The 9811-nt window shown below is 35.6% G+C and overlaps 1 protein-coding gene across 1 annotated transcript; it reads right to left on the reverse strand.

Annotated features, from left to right (window-relative positions):
• Positions 1–7969: 7969 nt before the first annotated feature.
• Positions 7970–9194, reverse strand: LOC132564948 (perilipin-4-like). The gene is made up of 2 exons (XM_060229559.1): positions 8705–9194; positions 7970–8307 (listed from the first exon to the last, which is right to left on the reverse strand). Exons 1-2 carry the CDS (start codon positions 9192–9194, stop codon positions 7970–7972), a joined length of 828 nt encoding a protein of 275 aa, XP_060085542.1.
• Positions 9195–9811: the final 617 nt, after the last annotated feature.

Consider the following 9811-nt stretch of genomic DNA (forward strand, 5'->3'; position numbering starts at 1 on the left):
TGTTGTACATGTAACGACATAGCTGATAGATTAGATATAACTTCATTATAGCTTTGTTAGTTATCACATAATGTACTTAAAATGTTGGGATATGTCCTAGGCCTGGATGTTGTTGCCATGATCGGTTTTTCAAGAGAGCCTGAATAAAGTGTTTGTGGTCATGGTGATTCCAAATTTAATGCTTGTGCATTCACAAAACTTGGTTAAATCTTCATAAATGTCACAAACATCTAATATACCAAAAACTATTTCAGAACTATTTCTGATTCAGTAGAAAAAGATACTGTTCATTTAACTCTAGGAGTGGAAGTGAAATCATGAGTGTAAAATTGTTCATGTTGAATCTAAAATTTAAGTGTGATGATTAAATAGAAGATTTGATATTCAAAATTCAACTGAAAACTTTTTTATTTGTTTAAAATGTAAGATATATACCTAACAATTTTGACTTCTATCCAAAAAGAAATTTGTTTCTGAAAAAAGGGCAATATAGCCATAAGTAAAGTAGAGTTTCTAACAGTGATGTTCATCATTTGTAATGGCTAGATTCTACCATCATTGGATATAGGTATTAATGTTAGTTTATGTCTCTGTTCCCACTAAAACACATGGGACGTGATATCAGTCTCTGTTCCCACTAAAACACATGGGACGTGATATCAGTCTCTGTTCCCACTAAAACACATGGGACGTGATATCAGTCTCTGTTCCCACTAAAACACATGGGACGTGATATCAGTCTCTGTTCCCACTAAAACACATGGGACGTGATATCAGTCTCTGTTCCCACTAAAACACATGGGACGTGATATCAGTCTCTGTTCCCACTAAAACACATGGGACGTGATATCAGTCTCTGTTCCCACTAAAACACATGGGACGTGATATCAGTCTCTGTTCCCACTAAAACACATGGGGCGTGATATCAGTCTCTGTTCCCACTAAAACACATGGGACGTGATATCAGTCTCTGTTCCCACTAAAACACATGGGACGTGATATCAGTCTCTGTTCCCACTAAAACACATGGGACGTGATATCAGTCTCTGTTCCCACTAAAACACATGGGACGTGATATCAGTCTCTGTTCCCACTAAAACACATGGGACGTGATATCAGTCTCTGTTCCCACTAAAACACATGGGACGTGATATCAGTCTCTGTTCCCACTAAAACACATGGGACGTGATATCAGTCTCTGTTCCCACTAAAACACATGGGACGTGATATCAGTCTCTGTTCCCACTAAAACACATAGGGCATCATGTTAGCCCCTTGTAACACTGCAGGACATGGGATGTAGTTTTTTCTCTGGTTCCACCTCATTACATGGGGCGGGCAGTGTTACTGTTTGGTCTTGCCCAGGACATCAGGCATAGTGTTAATCTTTGGTCTCACCAAGGACAATTAGGCAAAGTGTTCGTCTCTGGCCCCACCAAATGACTTGCAGAGGGTTAGATAATCTAGTTCTGGTACATCCATCATCAGTATATTTCTTAACTATAAGTCTGTTACTACCATAATCAGACTGGTTAGTGTCCAGAGTTTTAACAGAATTTTCCCGACCAAATCTGCATTTAATATCAGAGATGTTTGTGCAGAGTTAACAACTATATCAACAACATTTGTTGCTATTATGAATATAAAATAAATATCACATATGTAGGGGACCAGACAGAGATAAAATTAGTGATATACAAAACATTGTTGATTATAATTCAGGAACAATTTAAAAACCCATTAATTCCTGCTCATGTCAAATTATCAACAGCGCCTCTTAGATAGTATGCACTAATAGCAATTTATTGTGAAACTTTTTATCTGGGAAACTGCTCTTTGACAAAAGAGATATTTTTGACATGTCTAAGATTGCCCAAACCATACATTAAATTTTGGATAAGTCATACAAAAACTGTTTCTACCTTATTAGATTTGCCATTTTCTTATGGGGCAAAAATGAGGAAAGTTTTATGGTATACAGTAGTGTGATTTAATATGTTGAACAATATATCTCTGATTAAGTCTCAATTTTGAAAACTTTCCAAGTTCTTATGATATAGAAATGATAAAATGAAGGGATCACAAGAATTATCACCTTTGAAAACAAAATTTCAGAACTTGTTGAAAGAGACTAAAAATACTACAATGCAGTAACTCCTGATTGTGTTATTTGATAATATGTTTATATTGTATTATCTGTAGGTTACATTGTAACAAACATTAAACCAAAGACTTCAGCTAATCAAATTAGATATGGCAAATTTGGTTGTTTCCCGTGAAAGACATTGTCAGAAAATGAAAGAATATAGTATAAATGCTTATTACAATAATTCTTGTATTGGAGAAAAAAGGGAAAAAAATATGCAGATCTTTATCAGTTTTTAGAGTAGAAAGAAAAAAGACTAAAATAATAAACAATCTTGTTATTGTTTTAAGTGGAAAGGAAAGGTGTTCTGATATTTTAAAGTTATTATTGGTTCAAGTTTGACAGATTTGCCGACTATTCTCAGGATGAAAGACCTTGTGTCAGATGTTTAATACAGGTCTGAGATCATCATCAAACCTCATATACACGGTCAATTTCTGTATATACTGTACAGACTGCCTCAAAGTTCCAATCAATGCTGTTGGTCGATGAAGTTTTAATGTTTGGAACAGAGATAATTTCATGACTTTTGTAAAAATTATATCCCGTTGAATCATTATTTTGGCCCTTAAAACCTGGAAAATTAGAGTCATTTAGAAAAAAAGCAAAACAAAAAAAAAACATTTACTGAACACTGTGTGGTGAGGTTTGAAGAAATTTCAGATTTGAGCAAAGTGTTATTGTTTATTGTTATGTTTGTAATATAAATTCTATATGTACTCTGTTATTATTGTGTGTCTGGATTTTATCTTATTGTGGCCAAGCATACTGATGTGTGGATGTTCTGTCGGCCATTTATATATACATGTATTACATCTGCGATGAATATGTATACATGTTCTATCCACCTTGTATAGATTTACTGAATATGTATTTGTGCTCCAACAACTGCATTTGTTTTATAGGCAAACAACTAAGACACAGTTACCCCAACTTTTGTCTCCATCAACGGAGCCAACCTCAGGGTTCTGATAACTTTGTGGTTGCTTGTAAAACCACAGGCAACTGTGGAGCTCCTATACAATATATTATCAGTCACATGTCAAAGACTTTACTATTGTGTACAGTTTCTACTTGTATTCATGTACAAGATGCACTTTCTGAATAAGAATTGTACTTTTTCCTCCTTTTTATTATTCCTGATCACACTTTAAAGAGACAGCAATCTTAACCAGCATGTGGCAGTGAAACTGACAATAACTGTAGCATTACCTGTATCATAGTAACATCATTTTACCTGGCTACACTTTATTGTGTTAATTTTTAACAATGGACACACAACTATGACACACCCTTTTATGAAGTAAAATTTTTGATATCAGAATTTGTACATTGATGTATGTAAACATTAGATGTTATAATTGAACAATTATATACAGTGTCACTAACTCACCTAACTTCATCAAGTCAACCTGATATTGACCATATCATGATCTGCTCAGATCCTGAAAAGCGCCAGAATCACCGCATATTTCTTCAATTTTGATCAGATCAGTATTAAAAAGTTCAACACCTTTTTGGCTCTAATATTATTAGTAAAATTCATGTTTTAACATAACATGGAATATCATTGAAGTATGTGGTCTTTTCAATAACTCTGTAAAACACATTGTCACTCTTGCTTTTTAAGGGCTATGGTCAAATATGGGATGACAAAGGTGGTAACACTGTATATACCGGTTTGGAGATGCTTTGTGATTTGTGAAGTAATATACAAATAGGATAGATACAATCAGATGTTGAAAATTTAAGTCATGTTTGATTGTCAATTTTTTCAATACCAGACTTAATTGGTATGCTAATGGTGATATGAACAACAAAACTTTTCATGTTATTGAAGTAGTTTGGGATTATATTGTCTAGCAATACAGAGTGCTTGTTGGCGCTTTTGAAAAAGACATGATCAATTTTCCTTCTTAGTGCAAACATTTGTATCTAAGATCCTCAGATTTTTTTCACCGTAAGATTTGTATTTCTGCATATTCTAAGAAACTTTTAAAAGTATGGATTTTTTTTAGAATAATTCAGTTGAATACTCAAGTATAACCTTTATCAAACACTTGTTCCAAAATACTAGGTATGTTATTGGTGAATAAGGAGGTGGTTTATTACAAGAAATTAAATTGCAGTAGTAATATTTGCCAGTGAATATCAGTATTAAATGTTAGCTTTATTTTACATAAACCCTATTTATAATCAGCATATCAGCATACTCTAGCTCCATTTATTTTGTTTTTATTTTTTTGTTTTTTTTTTTATTTCTTTTGTAAGTTGAAATTTTCCCAAGCTTATATTTAACATACTGTATAAACACATTGTATGTGCATCAGATAGATGGTTGATTGAATTAGGCCTATTGAGATGGAAATTGGGAATATTTTTCACATGAATGATTCTCTTCAAATGTGACATTTCCAGTTTAGTTTATTCATTTGCAATCTTGAGTGGGAAAAGTAAAGGGTCAGGCGCAAGCTGTTGTTAGATGGTTAAGTAATTGTAGCAAAAATCTAAAGTAGGGGTTCAGTTTTCATATTTGATGATCTAGTTTGAGCTCAACTTATCCTGGGATTAAACCATATTTGATACCAGCAATACTGCATTATATCATTGGTAATCTCTATTATTAAAGAATTCCTATATACTGTTCAGTCACATTTTATTACATAAACACACCACATCAGACCACATATGTCTTTTGATCATTAAATGTATGATAAAATGCCTTTTTAGGTGAATTCTGCTTGTTTGGAAAATATTATAGTTTAATTTATCAATAAGAAATGATAGACTTTTAATGTCTCCTAACTTTTTCTGTAACATTTCTAATTACAAAATACTGTAGGTAGATTTTCTATTAAAACAAGCAGTGACTAGATTATCTGTCACATTGAAGAACTTTCTACACCACTATTTTACCGTCTGTATCTTTCTACAGTAATTTTTCTCACCGTGTGGCTTGTATGTCTCTGTCATTTCCATCATATGTCATGGTGTTTGTATTATATCATCTCTTATCTTTAATTTTGAGCCAAACTTTTCCAGGATTGAACTAAAATGATAAGTGAAAATGGCGGTTTTGGAATTTAGATTTAGAGAGAAACGATAGATACTGTATCTAACCAGTTCCTTGTCCTGGAATAGGCCCTGTTTCTACCAGCATTTAAATTCTACTAGGTACTTAATACATGTTTGTTCACCATTACAAATATGATATTTTGATATATAATAGGAGTAAATTGTAATGATAGAACGTGATATATGTTAGCAACATCCTAAATTCATATTCAAAATCAAAAATATTTCTTTCAGGGAATGAGGAGGTTGGGGGTGGGTTACTTTTATGACAATGAAATCTATTATTGTACCAATAAGGTGAATCCTGTAATAAATAACAAAACACATTTTTTTCCATTCAATCAAAATTATTTCACATGTTGTAATTTTGTCTCATGGTGTAATGTGACCCTCTATACAATATGAGAATTGTCTAGTGTTAAATATTTGATTTTGGATGTTGTATATATATCAGACCTAACCCTTGCTCTTTCATTGACACTGTTTATATAGTTACCACATTTATATTTTAGTTATAATAGATATATCATATGTGATATTAGGAATTAATACACATTCTGGTTGTCAACATTTGTACATTGTAGTCTAAATTTTTCCTAGCTGAATAGTTAAATTTTTATTCATCAGGAAGAAATGCTTGTTATAAAGAGAGAAATCGTAGTGTTTCACAGTTCAAAACAAATCTCACATATTTGTTTGAGATTTTACACAGTAGTCTAAATTTTTCCTAGCTGAATAGTTCAATTTTTATTCATCGGGAAGAATTGTTTGTTATTAAGAGAGAAATTGTAGTGTTTCACAGTTCAAAACAAATCTCACATATTTGTTTGAGATTTTACAGAGATATCACAATGAATGCGGAAAAATGTTTGCTGCAGTTCTCTTTGAAATTGGAAAATGATGTATGTAGTGATGGCATTGTCTTTTGATATTAGTGTTATTGATTGTGTAGCCATCCTATTTCCCACCACAACAAGGTCTCCTTTACACCTTTGTGTCTCATATCTGGGCTCTCTCTGTTTTTAAAGTTAAAAAAGTATATTTATTATCCTGAAACAGTGCAAAGTAAATTAATGCTGAGTTTGCGAAAAACTATGACTATGGATAAACTTGTTGGAAAATGTTTGGCACAGAGAATTGAACATTTTTAGACAAGCTAGTCTGTCTGCATATACCAAAGTGATTAAGACAAGGATAACTTTTGAGACTTTTTTACTTTTGACATGTAAATCTAATAAAAAAACAAGGGTGGAAAATTGATGGTGACATGGCCTTGACATTAAGTGATAAGAATGATGAGTACATGACCTTGACCTGAATGATCAGTGATGGAAATAGAATATGTACATTCAGATCAATCCACACTTGTTCTTATATGTAGTTTGTAGCAAATAGCTGTGTATGTGAATTACTTGTCTATGATGCATATGAAATGCATCTTCTGCCTTGTACCTGACACATTGACACCTGTTTCTGCCTAAGTACCTGATACATTGACACCTGTTTCTGCCTTGATACCTGATACATTGACACCTGTTTCTGCCTAAGTACCTGATACATTGACACCTGTTTCTGACATTGTACCTGATACATTGACACCTGTTTCTGCCTTGATACCTGATACATTGACACCTGTTTCTGCCTAAGTACCTGATACATTGACACCTGTTTCTGCCTAAGTACCTGATACATTGACACCTGTTTCTGCCTAAGTACCTGATACATTGACACCTGTTTCTGCCTTGATACCTGATACATTGACACCTGTTTCTGACATTGTACCTGATACATTGACACCTGTTTCTGCCTTAGTACCTGATACATTGACACCTGTTTCTGCCTTAGTACCTGATACATTGACACCTGTTTCTGCCTTGATACCTGATACATTGACACCTGTCTCTGCCTTAGTACCTGATACATTGACACCTGTTTCTGCCTTAGTACCTGATACATTGACACCTGTTTCTGCCTTGATACCTGATACATTGACACCTGTTTCTGCCTTGATACCTAATACATTGACACCTGTTTCTGCCTTAGTACCTGATACATTGACACCTGTTTCTGCCTAAGTACCTGATACATTGACACCTGTTTCTGCCTTGATACCTGATACATTTACACCTGTTTCTGCCTCAGTACCTGATACATTGACATCTGTTTCTGACATTGTACCTGATACATTGACACCTGTTTCTGCCTTGATACATTGACACCTGTTTCTGCCTTGATACATTGACACCTGTTTCTGCCTAAGTATCTGATACATTGACACCTGTTTCTGCCTAAGTACCTGATGCATTGACACCTGTTTCTGCCTAAGTACCTGATACATTGACACCTGTTTCTGCCTTGATACCTGATACATTGACACCTGTGTCTGCCTTAGTACCTGATACATTGACACCTGTCTCTGCCTCTGTACCTGACACATTGACACCTGTTTCTGCCTAAGTACCTGATATATTGACACCTGTTTCTGCCTTGATACCTGATACATTGACACCTGTTTCTGCCTAAGTACCTGATACATTGACACCTGTTTCTGCCTTGATACCTAATACATTGACACCTGTTTCTGCCTTGATACCTAATACATTGACACCTGTTTCTGCCTTGGTACCTGACATTGACACCTGTTTCTGCCTCAGTACCTGATACATTGACACCTGTGTCTGACATTGTACCTGATACATTGACACCTGTTTCTGCCTTGATACCTGATACATTGACACCTGTTTCTGCCTAAGTATCTGATACATTGACACCTGTTTCTGCCTTAGTACCAGATACATTGACACCTGTTTCTGCCTTGATACATGATACATTGACACCTGTTTCTGCCTTGATACCTAATACATTGACACCTGTTTCTGCCTTAGTACCTGATACATTGACATCTGTTTCTGCCTTGATACCTGATACATTGACACCTGTTTCTGCCTCAGTACCTGATACATTGACACCTGTTTCTGACATTGTACCTGATACATTGACACCTGTTTCTGCCTCAGTACCTGATACATTGACATCTGTTTCTGACATTGTACTTGATACATTGACACCTGTTTCTGCCTTGATACCTGATACATTGACACCTGTTTTTGCCTAAGTATCTGATACATTGACACCTGTTTCTGCCAAAGTACCTGATGCATTGACACCTGTTTCTGACATTGTACCTGATACATTGACACCCTGTTTCTGCCTGAATACCTAATACATTAACATCTGTTTCTGCCTCAGTACCTAATACATTGACACCTGTCTCTGCCCCTGTACTTGATACATTGACACCTGTCTCTGCCTCAGTACTTGATACATTGACACCTGTTTCTGCCTTAGTATTTGATACATTGACAGCTGTCTCTGCCTTAGTATTTGATACATTGACACCTGTTTCTGCCTTAGTACCTGATACACTGACACCTGTTTCTGCCTGAATACCTGATACATTGACACCTGTTTCTGCCTAAGTACCTGATGCATTGACACCTGTTTCTGACATTGTACCTGATACATTGACACCTGTTTCTGCCTGAATACCTGATACATTAACATCTGTTTCTGCCTCAGTACCTAATACATTGACACCTGTCTCTGCCCCTGTACTTGATATATTGACACCTGTCTCTGCCTCAGTACTTGATACATTGACACCTGTTTCTGCCTTAGTATTTGATACATTGACAGCTGTCTCTGCCTTAGTATTTGATACATTGACACCTGTTTCTGTCTTAGTACCTGATACATTGACACCTGTTTCTGCCTGAATACCTGATACATTGACACCTGTTTCTGCCTGAATACCTGATACATTAACACCTGTTTCTGCCTTAGTATTTGATACATTGACACCTGTCTCTGCCCCTGTACTTGATACATTGACACCTGTCTCTGCCCCTGTACTTGATACATTGACACCTGTTTCTGCCTTAGTACCTGATACATTGACAGCTGTTTCTGACATTGTACTTGATACATTGACACCTGTTTCTGCTTTAGTGCTTGAAGAAGTTAAGTTGGTATGTTTTTTTCAGCTCTACTATTTCTGTGACTGTTTAAGTCTAAGAATCTGAAGACGGGTGTCATTTAGTCAGTTCATGTTGATGAGGTAGCACTCGAAAGTTTAACAAGGCAAGTGGCTTTTGTGAAATGGTCAAAATCGCTGAAAGAGCAGTGATTAAGTATTTGCATAAGAAAGGATTAGAACCATACTGATATGGTAGCAGCGCTAGGGAATGTTGCTCCTTCATATGCAACAGTGAAAAGGTCCGTCCTCGTAGGCCTGTCACTATTGCAACCCCGGAAATGGTCAATTAAGTCCATGATATTGTTACAGCTGACAGGCGAGTTACAGAGATATATAGCCAGTACAGTTGGGATTTCACAGGAAAGAATACCTTCCCTTCTTATGGAAGAATTTGCAATGAAAAAGCTCTCTGCCCTTTTGGTACCAAGACTTCTGGCGGTTGATCAGAAGCCCACCAGACAGACTTTGTTGCATGCTAATATGAACCTTTCAGAGGTAGATCCTCCTAACTTTCTGCAGAGCTTTGCGACTATGGATGAAAAGTGGTTCCATCA

Source organism: Ylistrum balloti, unplaced genomic scaffold (genome assembly GCF_031769215.1).
Source record: "Ylistrum balloti isolate Yb309-2 unplaced genomic scaffold, AGI_CSIRO_Ybal_v1 Utg369684, whole genome shotgun sequence".
In the NCBI taxonomy this organism is placed as follows: Eukaryota; Metazoa; Mollusca; class Bivalvia; order Pectinida; family Pectinidae; genus Ylistrum; species Ylistrum balloti.